This window comes from Curcuma longa, chromosome 13 (genome assembly GCF_044706935.1).
Source record: "Curcuma longa cultivar G26 ecotype Majalengka, Jawa Barat chromosome 13, ITB_CL_G26_1.1, whole genome shotgun sequence".
Lineage (NCBI taxonomy): Eukaryota > Viridiplantae > Streptophyta > Magnoliopsida > Zingiberales > Zingiberaceae > Curcuma > Curcuma longa.
In genome coordinates, this window is record NC_133873.1 from 9,022,532 (window position 1) to 9,039,708 (window position 17,177).

General features: G+C 39.8%; 1 protein-coding gene and 1 long non-coding RNA gene across 2 annotated transcripts; both read right to left on the minus strand.

The window, feature by feature from the left end:
• Nucleotides 1-5,740: 5,740 nt before the first annotated feature.
• On the minus strand, nt 5,741-7,761 carry LOC141844004 (uncharacterized). The gene is made up of 3 exons (XM_074731999.1): nt 7,681-7,761; nt 5,927-6,630; nt 5,741-5,807 (listed from the first exon to the last, which is right to left on the minus strand). Exons 1-3 carry the CDS (start codon nt 7,759-7,761, stop codon nt 5,741-5,743), a joined length of 852 nt encoding a protein of 283 aa, XP_074588100.1.
• A 439-nt stretch (nt 7,762-8,200) lies between these two features.
• Nucleotides 8,201-12,839, minus strand: LOC141843798 (uncharacterized). The gene is made up of 3 exons (XR_012603073.1): nt 12,576-12,839; nt 12,421-12,497; nt 8,201-8,405 (listed from the first exon to the last, which is right to left on the minus strand). It is a non-coding gene; the product is annotated as an uncharacterized LOC141843798 (long non-coding RNA).
• Nucleotides 12,840-17,177: the final 4,338 nt, after the last annotated feature.

Consider the following 17,177-nt stretch of genomic DNA (forward strand, 5'->3'; position numbering starts at 1 on the left):
AATTATGAATTATCTTGGTTGAATGAGTTAAAGACTTGGTCTAATTTTTATTTATTTGAGATAAATCTAAATTAATTAGATTCGAATTATTAATAATTGAATTAGTTAAATTATATTTTAATTTAGATTTATTAATTAATTTATCTAAATTAGATAAGTTTTCCATATTTTTAGGATCTAAGTTTGAATTTTTTAAATTCAAAAAATTCAAGTTTGAATTATCTAATATTTCTACTGAGTTTTTCAAATTTGAATTGTTCAAATTTGATTTAGTCAAATTATTTAAATTTTTATCTAAATTTTACTTATTCAAGATTTTCAAATTATCTAAGTTATCCAGATCTAGATTTTCTAGATTATCTAGGTTTGAATTTTTCTCATTATTTAATTTTATATTTTTAAATTTAATAAATATTGAATTAATCAAGTTAACATTTTCTAATTTTTCTAAATTTTTAGAAAAATTATCTAAATTTGCAAAAGAAGTAAATCTAGCATACGCATGCAACCTAGGAGTATTTTAGTAAATTAATTTACTTACCGAAATTGCTTCTCTTAATTCTGACTTTTTCGCCGTCTTCCTCTCCGGACACCGATTCTTGTAATGTTCGCGTTTTTGGCACTTGAAGCATTGGATGTGATCCTTGTTTCTCAGGCTCCTAGCATCGGTTGCTCCTTTGCCGCCGGTGGTGCCATCCGAATCTTACGAGTATGACACTTATTTTTATAGTACTCTCTCTCCCTGCATTTAAAACAAATAATATGGAATTTAAAATGAACTTTTAAATTGTTACCTTTTTCCCCCTCCATCTTTGTCGTTTTGCTCCCTTGGCGGTTAGTCCAATCAAGAGCGCATCAGCTCTGATACCAATTGTAGGATCGTTGGAACGTAACACGCGCTAGGGGGGTGAATATCGCGTTATCGCTTTTTCTCGTTCGTTCGTTTCTGTCAAAGACTAAGCAACGGATTAGAAAATAAAACACAAGGACACGGGAATTTTACTTGGTTCCTAACCCCATGGTTAGTACGTCCAAGGCCTATGTATGGGAGGCGCTCGTCCACTAGTGGTCTCCTTTCTGAACCTTGTTCGGAGGCGGAGAAACTCGTCTTACAGTCCGATAAACAATAATATAAATTAAGAAGAGAAAGAACAAGTAAGAAAAGAGTAACCAAACAAATAGTCGCCGATCTGGAAGTCCAAGCGATGCGCACTCCTCCTGGACCTTCCTCGGTTGCACGTGTCTAGCCCCGTTCGCGTTCAAAAACACCACTTCTTGGAGAGGAGAACTTGTTAATAGATCCCCTTGTTTATGCACATTCACCTTCTTTTATAGGGCACTCGAGTCGACTCAACTAGGATCTCGAGTCGACTCGAGTCTGACATGGAGCTTGTCGATAATTTTTTCTTTCTGCTGCGTTATCCGGACTTCGAGTCGACTCAACCCTCATCTTGAGTCGATTCCATCTTGAGTCGACTCAACCCTCATCTCAAGTTGACTCTAGTGACCTTTGCTTAGGTTTGAAAGGCCTTTGAGAGAGCTTCGAAACGCATCTAACCGTGCCTCGTTCTGAGTCCCGAGTCAAAAGTTATGACCCGTTGAAGTTTGACTCCTCATGTGTTGCCCCTGCATCATGGTTCCTGCAAGACAAGTATGTAAACAAAGCAACACAACCTACCCTTATTTTGTGGGTCTAACTTTAGATTTCTACCGAAATCTTGGGTTAGTTTGACGCCTACCATTCTACTCCGGGAACGCACCCTTACCCACTCCACTCTGGAGAATTTATCTTTACCAACCAAGTCCTCCTGACTTGTTGGACTTTTACTTGGCTTTGTCCTCAGCCCCCAGGATTTGTGCTGCGGCTCGATCCTCTCTGACCAGCCCAGACTTCTGCTGTGACTCGATCCTCCAGATCAGCTCAGACTTCTACTGCGACTCGGTTCTCCAACCCAGTCCAGACTTCTGCTGCGACTCAGTCCTCCAGACCATTCCAGACTTCACCTGGTGCTTCGACTCTGTCAAGACTTCTGCCTGATCCTTCAAACCAGGACTTCCCTTTGTCTAACCTACAACTAGGACTTTCCCTTGCCTAGCTTCACTTACCAGGACTTCTCTTGCCTGATCGTCTAGATCAGGACTTCCACTGCCTAGTCTAACCAACTAAAACTTCTCGCTAGTCATCTGACTAGACTTCACTCATTTCCACACATCCAAACATCAAGTCCTGTTTGGATCAATCCTTGGTCAAACTTACCAGACTTAGGTATATTATCAAACATCGAAACCCTAGGAAAGATCTAGTGCTTCTTGCACCAACAACATAAACCATATCCTAAACTTAGTGGGTATATGATGCGTGAAAATAACAGACGCAGAAATAACTGTAGCTGCTGAAGGGTTCAGAATTAATTCTGGAATCAACTATAATTTTTTGATTAATTGACGGTCATGATGTACTACTACGTGTCACTCCTAATCGATCTATAATTAATGATTAATTAATTATGGACGGTCAACATAAACCGAGAACCTATAAGATCACATGCACTATGAGTTATTTTAAGAGACATAAAACGAGTTTGAGAATTGGATTCTCAGATCAAGAGAGGTTGAGTTTGGTTGGATCAGATGAAGGACAAATATGAAAGATATTTTATCAAAATAGAAGCTCGAATGGACCATATCTTTTGAAGACGAAGTAGACCTCCTTTAATTTAATTATAAACCAAATTGGTGTAGAATTGAAAGTACGCTAGAGGGAGAGTGAATAACGTTTGTCGCTTTTTCACTTTTTATATAAATGCAGTGGAAAAATAGAAATGTGAAAAAATAAAAGGACTCTATTCTTTTTACTTGGTTCACAGTCTGTGGTTGCTAGTCAAAGGTTTACAGTCGTTGATCGCTTTCAATGGGCAATTTACTAATAACCTCCTTCTTAAAGCGAAGAAGCTTTCATCTTTTACAAAGAATAGAACCGGTAACAAGTTTACCGGTTCCTTACAATTTAAAGCACGAAAAAAAATAAGTAATGAAAAGAAAGATACTAACAAAAGAGAAATAAATTAAGCAGAATTATCAGAGCAAAGATTTAGCGTATAATCAAAATTATGGGGCACAATGGAAGCTGGAGGAGGTGAAAAATTATTGTGTAAAGTTGTTGGTCATGACCTCCTTTTATTAGCCATTCCAGGAGCCCAAATCCCTTTCCGAACTCCCCCAATCTAATTGATTCAATTCGATCCCGCAATCACCATGATTCTGTCATCTCTGAGCGCCTGGAATCCTTCCGGGCATCTAGATTGCTGATGTGGCTACTGCTGGCCAAGTGTATTAGAGTCGTATCTGATAGTGACTTATGTATCCCCAAGCACCTGGATTGCTTCTGGGCACCTAGAGCATGAGGTGCCCCTGCTAATCCTCGATTGTCACCTCATCTGCATCGCTGTCCTAAAATATTCTTGTCCGGGCACTCAGATCCAATAGAGGCACTTGGACCGTCCGAGCGCCCGGATCGTATAGGGGCGCCCGGAGTCTGTTTTTCCTCCAACCTTATTTTCCTACATCAAAGAGTTAGCATAATACAAATATAATGTAGGAAGTTATGTTAACATAATTTTACAACTGTCTGATTTTGACTTTTAGATTTTCAGTGAAATACTAGATCAGACCGACACTTACTGCTCCCTTCTACGGGAATGCGTCTTCACCTACTCGTCTCAGGAGATTTTACCTATCTATCAAACATCCAATCCTCTAGACATGTTTGAACTTTCTTCTCAGCATCTGATCCTCTAACCCCTAGTCTCTAGTCCGACTCGATCTTGGTCCTCCAAACCCTGTCGATTCCCTCCACCTAGTGTCTTTGATCTGTCAAGACTTCTGCTTAGTTCCACTACAAAAAATACCATAATTAGCGATGAAATTAATGACAGGAATTTTTTTCTATCGCTAAATTAAATTCGTCGCTGACTTAGCAATAGAAAAAAAATTTCCGTCGTTAATGGTTATTTTAGCGACGAAATTAAGAGTTCGTCGCTATATTAGAGACGAAAATAATTTTCGTCACTAAGTTAGTGACAGAAATTATTTTTCCGTTGCCATGTTAGCGACAAAATTTTTTTTCCGTCGCTAATGTCGCGATTTTAGGATTTCTCGACCGAACTTTTCTTCTTCTCGATCGCATTTTCCACTCCTCTCCAACTCTCGATCTCTTTGACTCCGACGTCCGACGCTCCCCTTGGCTTCCCACAACTCCCTCAGGTGGTGTTCCCCTCGCAACTTCGGCGCTTCTCTCACAACTATGGCGTTGGCCGAAGCTTCCCACACTCCCACAATTGCTGGCTTCCAACGCTCCCACCGTCTTCGGCTTTTGACGCTCCCACCATCTCCAGCTTCCGACGCTTTCATGTCTGGCCTTCCACTACGGGAGTTCCCATCGGTAAGACAGTTTTTACCATCTATGGTTGTTGGGGTCGGCTTGGCCTAGCCCGCCGACATCAGGCCCGGGCTGCCTGCGCTCAGCGTCGAGCCTGACATGTCTAAGCTCGGGGCTCTACTGTTGGGACTACTTGAGCTCGGGCTACCAGAGCTTGGCTCGATCGCTGCTGCAACCACGGGTTGTTGTTGTTGCCGTGGCCACGGGCTTGGTTGTTGTCGCGGCCATGGGTGAAAAGGGCCAGTCGAGGTCACCGACCAGGAGTTTGGCATGACTGAGCTCACCGACCACTATCTTGGTCTAGCCGACCTGGTCGGACACGGCCACAGCTCGGTCGAGTTCATCGGTCTCGACTTGATTTGTGTTTACATATTTGAATTTGGTTTTGATATTTTTGCTTTGGTTTTATAATTAGGTTAACTAAAGAAGCAGAAACAGATTCCTAAAGTTTCAGCACCCAGATTCATACATTGGTAAATATTATTGTAAAATTGTTTCATTAGTATATCTCATATGATTTTGAGTCATACTTTTATTGAGTTTAGATTTGCAAACTAGATTGAGTTTTTTAAGGCAACTCATGAATTAAATTAGTTGAAATATATCCAAATATCTTAGTATTGATGAAAATATAATATTATTAAAAAATAATTATGTGTTGATGATTTATTGATGGTAACTAGCCTCAAACATAATCATGTTTAGCAATGTGAAAGACAGTAGTTATTATTGTTAGAGAACATGTATATATTATGATTAATTTTGTGTTGGTCCTGCAATCACTATTAAGAATTGTATAAATACCAAATTCTGAATAGTAATATTAATTATTATTTGTTGGCGTTATAAATTTAACATAAATATGCATGATAACATTAATTGTCTAAAAAAATACATCTTGTAAGTATTTTAATTATTTACATATTCAATTTTACAACACTATTTCTATTCAATATAAATTTATTTTTGAAGAAGATTATAATGTATATGAATAAAGCTTGGATGTAAAAAATTTATAAGTCTAAGGATGACACATTTATTAATCCACGATCGTAGGGATTAGATGTAAGATTTTAAATTTTAAATTTATTTAACTATTATAAATGATTATTTTATTTTATATGAATTTATTTTTAAACAGGCTGAAATAGGCCAGAGTTGCACAGGCATCTCAACCAGATGAGAGGGAGGTGAGATACAAACTCTCCCCACCGGACAGGTAAATGAGATATATTATGATATGGTCAGTGGAAGAAAGAAAAGCTCCATCCTCTACGATCTAGGGTCCTAGGCAAGAGTCGTCTATAATCGTGTGATGGCCTCTAGAGCTAGGGATTGTCCCAGCAGATCATCTACTAGGTTAGAAGCCCTAGAACAAGAAAATCAAGAATTAAAGAATCGACTCTCGATATTAGAGCATACATTTCAAGAGTCTCGCCAAGCCTAGTTACGATACGAGGAACCAGCTCAATAGTAAACTCTACTTGCCTTCGGGGAGGCAAGCTTGGTAGCTCATCTGGAAATACATCTGGATACTGTTGGACTATTGGAACGTCTGAGAGCTGAGAACTACTGCTACCGTCATCACTGATCAGCGATAAGAGAAAACCCTGACAGTCATGTGACAGAAACTTCTGAGCCTGAATCGCAGAAATAGTCGATATTTCATTGCCCTGGATGCTAGTGAAATCCCACGATGGTTGGTTAGGAGGTCGGAACGTAACCACTCTCGTTTGGCAATCAACAATGGCATGATAAACGACCAACCAATCCATGCCAAGAATGATGTCGAACTCGATCATATCAAGAACTAGCAAATCTACAATGAGTATAATGTTGTCAAAATCTAATGGACATCCTCTGACCTCCTGAGTGACATCTAATATATCACAAGATGGTAGTGATACCGTCAACCGCTGCAGCCTAAGGATAGGTAGTGTACCAATCTCTTTCATGAAGATACGAGAAATAAATGAATGAGAACTCCCAGTATCAACTAGCATATCAGCGGAAAATGCATAAAGTAAAATCGTACTGCGAAAAACGGATCTGTCAGCTCGCTGTGAATCCTCTCTAGTAACTGCGTGGACCCGTCTAGTCTCTGCCGGTGGTGGGGGTGGTAGCACTGCCAGAGGCTGCTGCGGCTGTGTCTGAGTCTGCCACTGAGGCGGATAGTGAAGTGGTGTCGGATACTGAGCCAGAGGCTGATATGAAAACTACGACTGATACTGAACCGGTGGCTGGGATTACGTCTGATACTGAACTTGTGACTAGGACTGCGTCTGATACTGAACCAGTGGTTGAGGATGCGATTGGTACTAAACATGAGTCTGATACTGAGGTCCCGAAATAGAACTCTACGATACCGTAGGGGTACTGGAGTGCTCCTGTCCGTGCATGCCATATGCAACTGCTACAGGGGGAGTTGTCCTCTGCTAGCGATGTGAAGATTGAGCCTCTTGCCCCCCTCTCTGTGATTCCGTCTGATCAAATTGTCCTCCCTGAATAGAAACCCCTGAAACCACATGTTGAACCTTCAGCGAATAATTTCGGCTCATGTGTCCAAGCAGTTTACAATAATAGCAAACTGACTGGCCCAGGAAGCAGGCTGATATAACGTGATCTCTGGACCCACATCGAGTACAGTGAGTGTCACTGGCGGACTGCCTCTGGTCCTGTCGGGAATACCGAAAGTGTCCTGACGAAGATTGTCCTGATTTCTGGGTCTTACTCGATGCCCTGGAAGCAATCTGACCCGACTCTCTGCGACAGTCACGCTGCTGTCCTATAGCCTGTGGTTGCTGGGTCTGAGCTAAACTCTGAGTTGATTACTTAATTCTCTCTTTATCCCCAAACGCCCTCTGCTAGGCAGACTCTATCAGAAGAGCTCTATCCAAAGTCTCACGGTAGGAGGAAATGTCAAATCCTGCTATCTTTACCTGAAGATGTCTATCCAGTCCCTAAACACACTGAAGCATACAGAACCTATCCTCAGCGACTAACTCAGAACAAAATCTGGCTAATCGATTTAAATCAGTATTGTATTCCATCACTGTGCAACTTTTCTGCTGAAGATCTTGAAAATCCTGACGGCGCGTCATCTAATATGACAGTGGAAAATACTGACTCTCAAAAATCTCCCTAAATATCACCCATGTAATGTGTTGCTCGCCTAGGATCGTGTGCTGTGTGGCCCACCAGATTTCGGTCTCGTCCCATAAATGGAAGGCAGCCAACTCTACCTTCTCCCACTCGGAGCAAGCCGTATAGAAGAAGGTTCGCTCCACAATCTCTAACCAAAACTGAGCCACCCTCGGATCCATCCCTCCGCGGAATAGCGTGAATCAACTTTTCAGTGACCTGGAATCCAAGCTCGTGTCGCAATCAGATCTGTAGGATGAGTAGGGTTCACCACTGGAACTGGCAAAACCAAAAGAGCGGGTACTCTGGGCGGTACCGTTGGAAATCTAGAGGCGAGTGCTGCAGGGGTTGCCGCTGGATAAACCGGGGGAGGTACCTCTGGCGGTGCACTCGGATGTGATGGAGCCAGTACTGCTGCAAAAGCAGGGATAGGTACCGCAGGTGGCACTGCAAGATAAATGTAGGCCGAAGCTGTAATGCCCGCCCTTACGTGGGCCCTTGACGGACGCTACAGTTCTTACATTCATTCATACATACACTATCATATATGAGAAAAATTCAAATCTTTGCAGCGGAACTTAACTGACTATTAAAACAGAGTTCATATATGATAACGACAAAGATAAACTAACCTAGGTTGCATGACAATTCTAGATTAGTAAAGTACTAAACATGATAATTAAATCACCAAACATGATATTAAAGACATTGTTTAACATGCAAATATAAAAGTGTTGCATGGCCGAGGCTTGGTCAAGTCACCACCACACACATCATTCCAGCCTTGTCCCGCTGCCTCCCTTAGCTCAGTACCTGTTAGTCGGATCTGCAATATAAGGAAGAAGTCTATAAGCGAAACGCTTAGTAAGTTCCTTTCCTACTCACAAAAATCCGAAATACTACCAAACATATCATTTCTATCATACAACATAGAAGCACATTTCCATTTCATGAGCATGTATATTCACTTACTGTAACATTCCTGGCATATACCTTTAACATGATAACCATTGCTTTTTTTTCAAAATATATTATCTTATTAGATAAACATAATCAACATCTGATCGATTAAGCCCTCTGTTTTGGTCTGAATGAGTTCCAGAGAAGAAAACCTGTTTGCTTGGGTGTTCTATTGAGTTCGGGTGAACTTAGGTTAGGTTTACATGAAGTTCTGAACCTAACCAACAAGGTTCCTGACCATCTTAAAGAATAATTAAGGGCTAGGGTCAAAGTATTTTACTTTATTGAAGGGCTTGTACCGGAACCCGAAAGGGATCCAAGGATTGGGCACCTAATGAACGTCCCTAGGTCGAAAGACAGAAGACCTAGTAACCAAGTAGTCGAGACTTGCTACCTCGTATTACTTGGAATGACGCGCAAATGAATGAATGGGTACAAGCCAGGGGACCCCAACAATGTTGATTATGTTTATCTAATAAGATAATATATTTTGAAAAAAAAGCAATGGTTATCATGTTAAAGGTATATGCCAGGAATGTTACAGTAAGTGAATATACATGCTCATGAAATGGAAATGTGCTTCTATGTTGTATGATAGAAATGATATGTTTGGTAGTATTTCGGATTTTTGTGAGTAGGAAAGGAACTTACTAAACGTTTCGCTTATAGACTTCTTCCTTATATTGCAGATCCGACTAACAGGTACTGAGCTAAGGGAGGCAGCGGGACAAGGCTGGAATGATGTGTGTGGTGGTGACTTGACCAAGCCTCGGCCATGCAACACTTTTATATTTGCATGTTAAACAATGTCTTTAATATCATGTTTGGTGATTTAATTATCATGTTTAGTACTTTACTAATCTAGAATTGCCATGCAACCTAGGTTAGTTTATCTTTGTCGTTATCATATATGAACTCTGTTTTAATAGTCAGTTAAGTTCCGCTGCAAAGATTTGAATTTTTCCCATATATGATAGTGTATGTATGAATGAATGTAAGAACTATAGCGTCCGTCAAGGGCCCACGTAAGGGCGGGCGTTACAGAAGCGACTGGAGTTACTGCAGGTGGAGGTGTTTGGTATGCAGTAGGCACTATTAGAGGAGGTGTCTGGTATACAGCGGACACTGCTGTAGAAGGTGCCTGGTATGCGGTAGGCACCGCTTACGATGGTGCTGGATACGCAGTGGCAGGGACTGCCGATGGAGGTGTTGGGTATGCAGCAGCAGAAGCTGCTAGTGGTACCTCAGGGTATACGATAGCAGGGGCTGCTTGGTATACAGTAGGCCTTACTGGAGGAGGTGCCGCTGGTGGGACAATTAACACTGTCGGGGTGGGTACTAACAGGGTGGGTACCACTGGGGGTATGGTGGGTGTTGTAGGGAGTATTGCGAGGTCCACTAATGGATACGAAGAAGAGACCCCCAGAGACTGAGACTCCGAGGCGCCCGCAATATCATGAGAAGTCTGTCCCTGAGAGATAGGCTCAACCTCAGTAGACCCCTCTAGTGGCTCAGCCATCAAATACTCGAACGTCCTCATACGTGCTCGTCCTGTACCACGTCTCCACGCAGGTGCATATCTTCCCCGAATCATATCTGTTAAAATTATTACCAAGTTTTACCAAAAATACAAAGTTGCTAGATTAAACATTTTACTTATTGCCGTCTGGAGGTGCTTTGTCATCGCCTAGTCTCAAAACATGACCTTGTCGCAATAACGACTTCAAACAAAAATCCGAAACACCAAAACCGAAAAGCATCGTATACCTTTTCTCTGATACCAAATAAATTGACATCAGATAAACTCTAAAAATCCGTAAACACCGAATGACTCAAAAACCTCGCTCTGATACCAAATAAATTGTCATGCCCCAGGAGACGGCTATCTGAGAATTTCGGTAGCATCTCCTCTGTAACAATTGCAATTTCCTTGAATACATATAACATGAGGCCTACATGGCCATAATCCATACATGATAAAGTACATAACAAGTACTAAACTATATGAATAAGGCCCACACGGCTACAACCAATAATCTATAATATGCACACTAAAACCAAAATATGTATACGAAAAATTCACACGATATAGAATAAGTTCTGAAACATAAATATTGATAACATAAATAAAACCAAAAGAGTCGAAGTCATCTCGACAGGGAACTAGCAGCACGACTTTCTAGACAGATGTCATCCTAAAAAAATAAATCAATGGGATGAACTCAATGAACTCAGCAGATATCTAACAGACATGCATAATAAACTATCCCTAGGAGTAATAATTATGCAGTACAGTCTCCTAAGAGGTAGTAAGAAAATAGAAACCTGAAACTACGGAAAAGCTATACTTACCAGAATCACCTATTCCGACACAACGACATAAACTATGCAAACAGAAGCAAGGTTGTCAAACCAAATGCATAAGGTCTCCTGCATGTGCATATCAAACATATGCAGCAACTAAAAAATGCAGCAAACATAAATAAATGCAATTCATGCAACATGCACATGATACAATGACATGGTCTGACGCCAATCAGCCACCGTCACCGCCAATGGAGGCCGAGTGGGTAGAGCTATGACAACTGTGCACTCTGCCATCACTGCTCCTGCGTGACAGAGTGGGCAGGATGCTGACAGACTACATCTATCCTCCTACCCTAAATCACATAGGGGAGCATCGCTCTCATCTCCTTGTCTCTAAGCACGGAGGAAGGATCCCTGTATGCTACCAGGCTGTGGCACTATTACCCGTGAGCGATCGAGCGGAGCCTTGACAGAGCAACTACACAGACCCTCCTGATGTACCACTAACTTGTGAGTGACAGTGTGTGCAGATCATGTAACTAGCGACAAGCTCAGACTACATAGGAGCCGATGATCGTCAGTATGCAATCATGCAAGGATGATGTATGACACTAATGTATGCAACACCTTCCAATCTATGCCTCCATATAATACACACCATTTTGGGCATATCTAATGGCTTTAGTATCATAGATTTAGGTATACATGTAAGGTACATCAAATAGCTAATCAATGCCCAGTAAGGAAATAATATGTCACTACTCTGATGAACATACATATATATGGCAAATATCAAGATGATATGGAACTAAACAAGAACAGATAAAAATGACATACAACATGTACCAAGTAGTAACATATCATGGCAGATATAAAAGCATAAAAATTACTACTAGCTATAGCAAAACCATACATATCAAAATAGCATATCTAAAGAGATAAGTCAAGATATCCGCCTTCATAAAGTAGTCTGTGTTAGAAGAGAACCTCCGTCCAGAAGTCCGGTAACAAGTTAATGTCCTGTAATTAGAATAAATAACATTCCTAAATACAACGATATATATATATATATATATATATATATATATATATATATATATATATATATATATATATATATATATATATATATATAAATTTCCCATCAAATACAACCCTAGCCGATTTTGAGGTTAGTTTAACCCTATCCAAATTAACATAACCCAGAGTTAAACTAATCCAACCATGTTTCGATCAACACTAGAATCCAATTGGATCTAATTAACACCACTTATTCAATTAACTAATTAGTTATATTAACCTATTAATACAACAAACCTCAACCCGTGTTTAATCAAGTTTGGATCCAACATTTCAAATCAACAAATCTAAAATAGAACAAACCTATCCGGGTAAATCAAACCAATAAACGATAACCTTAAGATCGGATCAAGCTTTTAACACCAACGCTTAAACCAACCAAACTCGATCAATCCCTCACACTGATCAGATATTTCCATCCTACGAAAGCCCAACATCCAGCACCTGATCCTCAAAATCAAGAACAAATCTGACAATACCATAATAAAGTTTACCTCAGATTGAACCCTAAAACAACTCAGACTCCAGTTCCGTTTCCTCTTCCCTGCCGATCCAAAGAAAACCTACCGAACTGAGCAAAATCCATCAACCTACAGCTTGCAAGAATTCATTTTCCAAGCTGATTTAATTCAAGCAAAGGGATTCTCACCTCAGCTAGATCCGCCACTTTTTGCCCTAGAATTCTTGCTCAGCCCTAGTGTTTCTCGCCACCGATCAAGATTTGCCTTCCTCTACTGATCGACGAAGGAGCCCGTCAACCCAAGCTATGAAGATCAGGGCGACGATGTGTTCAAGGACTCGAGCGCGGTGGCAACGGGCGGCTCTGCTTCAAGGAGAACGACGACGAAGGATTACCATGGCCATCACTCAGGGCGAAGGAAGAGGAAGCCCAGGCTACGACAACGTTCGTGTGGGAAAGGAGAAGGCGACAATCGAGGCGATCGCGCGGGGGGGGGGGGGGGGGGGGGGGGGGGGATGCAGCACGAGCAGGGAGAGGAGCAGTCGCGATGGCCTCGAGCGTAAGAAGAAGGAGAAGAAGCGTTGTGTAGCGCGAGAAGAAGGATTGTTCTTGTAGAAGAAGAAAAGTTGGGGTTGGGCGGAAGAAGAAAAGTCGGGGCTTATTGGATCCTAACGGATTAGCGGGTTTTAAATCCAAATCCAATAACCCTCTTTTTTCCCCGTATTTTACAGTTTATTCAGCCTTCTTCTTCATGTTCTTTCGTCGGCGGGGTCAATATAGAGGTGGCTTATCCTTAACTAATAGTTTAACCATCCACGGCATCCAGGCAGAACAAATTGACATCGTCTTTGAGAAAGATACTATTTGAGGACTAGGTGCTTAAATTAAGTAATAAAACAATTAAGAAATACTAAACTTTTGGAAGCTTTTTCATATATCCGTTTTGGTTGTGCAATAACCACAATGATGCTGAATATTAAATCAAAACATGCCTTTATGGTGTGAATATTCCTCCCAGTTCCAATAGATGATGGCAGCACAATGTCACTTAATGCTCCTTAATAACTTTCCCTCCAAAAGAACGGAAATGAACAAGCCTTAATATGTTAAAATTGACAGAATTTAACATCTATGTCTACGTCACGTCACCTTAACCTTACATAAGCTAACAAATTCATACTCATCAATTACTATTAGTCATCCTCTAACATGTTCTTATGCCATAGTTGCTCGGCTTAAAAAAAGATGAAAAAGATTTGGATCATGCTTTCTAGTGGACAAGCTGCTTTTGAGAATCAAGCCCCTGGCCCTTCCTTGAAAAGGAAGTGAGACGTTGAGTGATGTTCACAATTAGGCAGAGGAATGAATCATATCAAAGTCCTTGACTCTTTGTTAATATAGGCTAATTGCTAGACGGCATGAGCTGAAGGAAGAAGAAGTAGGGGCTAAGAAATTTGAGGACAAAGGAGAAGACTAATGAAACAAATAGGATTTTCTTGTATTGAACTTCTTGTTGCTACAACTCTCACACATCTCATCCATATTTATAGGGTTTTGGATGACATGAAAAACAACAAAACATTAATGCACGAATTTATGAAAAGGTACATGAATCCATGAAGAGGTGCTTGAGGTAAATTTGAATTTGACTTCTTGTAGAAGAGAAGAGGCATTCAACTTGTAATTTGATTCTTGGGATTTGGTTTAATCCAACAATGCCTCCTGTAAACCAAATGTGCTTCTTACTCCTAGAGCTTCAAGATTCTTTGAAAATGTAGATCTTCCAAGCGGCTTTGTAAAAATATCAGCAAGTTGTTCATTGGTAGGACAATGCTCTAGGTAGATTTCACCTTCATTAACAAGTTCTCTTAGGAAATGAAATCGCAGACGAATGTGCTTCGTTCTTCCATGCAATACTAGATCCTTTGATACAGAAATTGTAGAACGGTTATCACAATATAATATTGTTGGATCATGTTGCTTGCATTTGAGACTTTCAAGAATTCCTCGTAACCATAAAGTTTGACATCCAGTCTGAAGAAGCTGCTATGTATTCAGCTTCGGTAGTTGAGAGTGCTACAATTGGTTGCTTCTTTGAACACCAAGAGATTGCTCCACTGCCAAGGTTGAAAATATAACCAGAAGTACTTCGAGAATCATCAATACTTCCTCCAAGATCACTATCTGTATAACCAACAAGTTTGATAGGAACATGTGATTTATAGAAGATGTCATAATGAATAGTTCCTTTAACATATCGAAGAACCCTTTTTGCCGCTTCCCAATGATTTGAATAAGGTTTCTCCATAAACCTGCTAATCAAACTTACTGTATACATAATATCGGGTCTAGTGGCAGTGAGATACATCAAGTTCCCAACTAGGCTTCGAAATATAGTTGGATTCATCATCTTTCCTTCACCAATCTTACTTAGCTTCAAACCCATGATGCACGGTGTTGATACTGGATTTGCATTTTCCATCTTGAATCTCTTAAGAATTTGAGCTGCATAGTGTTCTTGAGAGATAAAAATTCCTTCCCTGATTGTTGTACATTAATGCCCAGAAAATGATGCAGCTCACCCAAATCTGTCATTTCGAACTCACTCATCATAGAGTTCTTAAAATCTGTCAATATCGTTAGATTATTTCCAGTAAAAATAAGGTCATCTACATAGAGACTCACAAGCATAATATCACCTTCAGAGTTTTTGATATAAAGAGTATGCTCAAAAGGACATCTTTCAAAACCATATTTGATAAAATAATCATTAATTTGACCATACCATGCACGAGGTGATTGCTTCAACCCATATAATGCCTTTCTAAGCTTATATACTTTTTCTTCTTCACCTCTTATCACAAAACCTTGCGGTTGTTCAAGATAAATTTCTTCTTCAAGAAAACCATTTAAGAAAGTCGATTTGACATCCATTTGTAATAATTTCCAACCATTTTTGAGCAGCAAGTGCAATAATTAATCGAACTGTATCGAGTCTAGAACAGGAGCAAATACCTCATTGAAATCTTCACCTTCTTTTTGTTTGTATCCCTTTGCAACCAATCTTGCTTTGTATTTATTGATGGAGCCATCTGGGTTGGTTTTAGTCTTAAAGATCCATTTCACACCAATCGGAGATTTGTTGGGTGGTAAGTAGTGAGCTCCCATTGGACCATTTTTCTCGATAGAGCTTATTTCTTTATTCATAACATGCATCCATTTCTTTTCTTTTGATACTTTTTTATATGTGATTTGATCTTCTCAAAGAATGTAAAAAAGACTTGATCTGTCACATTTACCTCTTGAGTTCATCATAAATATCTCGCAAACTTCTTGTTCTTCTTTGCGATGGTGATGGAGACATGTTTCTTTCAAGAATATCAGGTTGTAATGGTGAAGAATCATCTTCAATCAAGAATTTCCCAACTTGATGAACCTGCCAAATCTGAAAAATATAAGAAGCTTTTTCGTCAAAGCGGACGTCCCTGCTAATCACAATTTTTTTTTGTTTTTGGATTGTAAAGCTTGTACGCTTTGCTTCTTTCGCTGTATCCAATAAAAATGCACTTTTCAGACTTGTCATCAAGTTTACTTCTTAAAGCATCAGGAATATGTGAATATGAAGACAACCAAAAGTTTTTAAATGAGTAACATTTGGTTTCTTTCCATACCATGCCTCATTTGGAGTAAAATTCTGTAACCTTTTTGTCGGTTATCTTGATTGATTAGGTAGACGGCACAAGAAGTTGCTTCAGCCCAGAACTCAGCTGGTAAATTTTTCTTCTTCAACATGCATCTGACCATGTCTATGATTGTCCTATTTTTTCTTTTCGCGACACCATTTTGTTGCGGTGTATACCGAGCTGTCAATCATGTCTAATTCCATGGTTTTGACAAAATTCTTCAAATAAAGAAGATAAAAATTCACCTCCTCGATCACTTCTCAGATTCTTTATTTGATAGCCAAAAAAATTTTTCACTTGACTTTTGAAGACTTTAAAGCAAGAGAGAGCTTCTGACTTTTGTTTGACAAAATATATCCAAATTTTCCTGGTGTAATCATCAACAAATAATATGAAGTATAAATTACCTCCAAGAGATGGTACACGCATGGCCCCGCAAAGATCTGTATGCACAAGTTCCAATGGTGAATGTGATTCCCACTTAGATTTAGATGGGAATGCCTCTCGATGTTACTTTCCAAGTTGACATGCTTCACAGACTTCACTTATGCCATCAATTTTAGGAAGTCCATGAACAATATTTTTGCTTGCTAACTCCTTCAAACTCTGAAAATTTGAGAACGTTTGCCCAAATCTGTCATGCCACAACTTGGAAATTTCTTCATTAGCAGTAAGATAACAAGCAACATTTATAATATCAAGTTTGAGAGGAAATAAATTATTTGAGCCCAAACTGATCTTTGTCACATATTGAATTTTCTTCTTCATGGTGCAATACTTATCAGCAAAATGAATATCAAAACCCTTTCTCAATAAATGACCAACGCTGAGTAGATTACTCTGTAAACCAGGAACATAAAATACCTCAGACATTTTATCAATTTTTCCAGACTTTGTTCTGAAAGAGATTTTTCCTACTCCTTCAATTTTGTAGGACTTAGCATCTCCAATAGTTACCTGCCCATGGTTAGCTTCTACTAGGGTTGAAAATAAACTGTTTATTACCAGTCATATGCCGACTTGCACCGCTATCCAGGTACCAAATATTTTCAATATTTCCATCACTAGCAATCAATAAAGTTTCAGAATTTTGAGGTTCATTTTCGTG

What these genes read in the sequence shown, in the direction of transcription:
- LOC141844004 (XM_074731999.1), bottom strand. Translation starts at nt 7,761, where the DNA reads ATGGATCCGAGGGTGGCTCAGTTTTGGTTAGAGATTGTGGAGCGAACC. An exon ending in CTTGCTCCGAGTGGGAGAAG is followed by an intron (nt 6,631 to 7,680) that starts GTAGAGTTGGCT and finishes CCTCTGGCTCAG; the next exon opens with TATCCGACACCACTTCACTA. An exon ending in CCAAGCTTGCCTCCCCGAAG is followed by an intron (nt 5,808 to 5,926) that starts GCAAGTAGAGTT and finishes TTCTTGTTCTAG; the next exon opens with GGCTTCTAACCTAGTAGATG.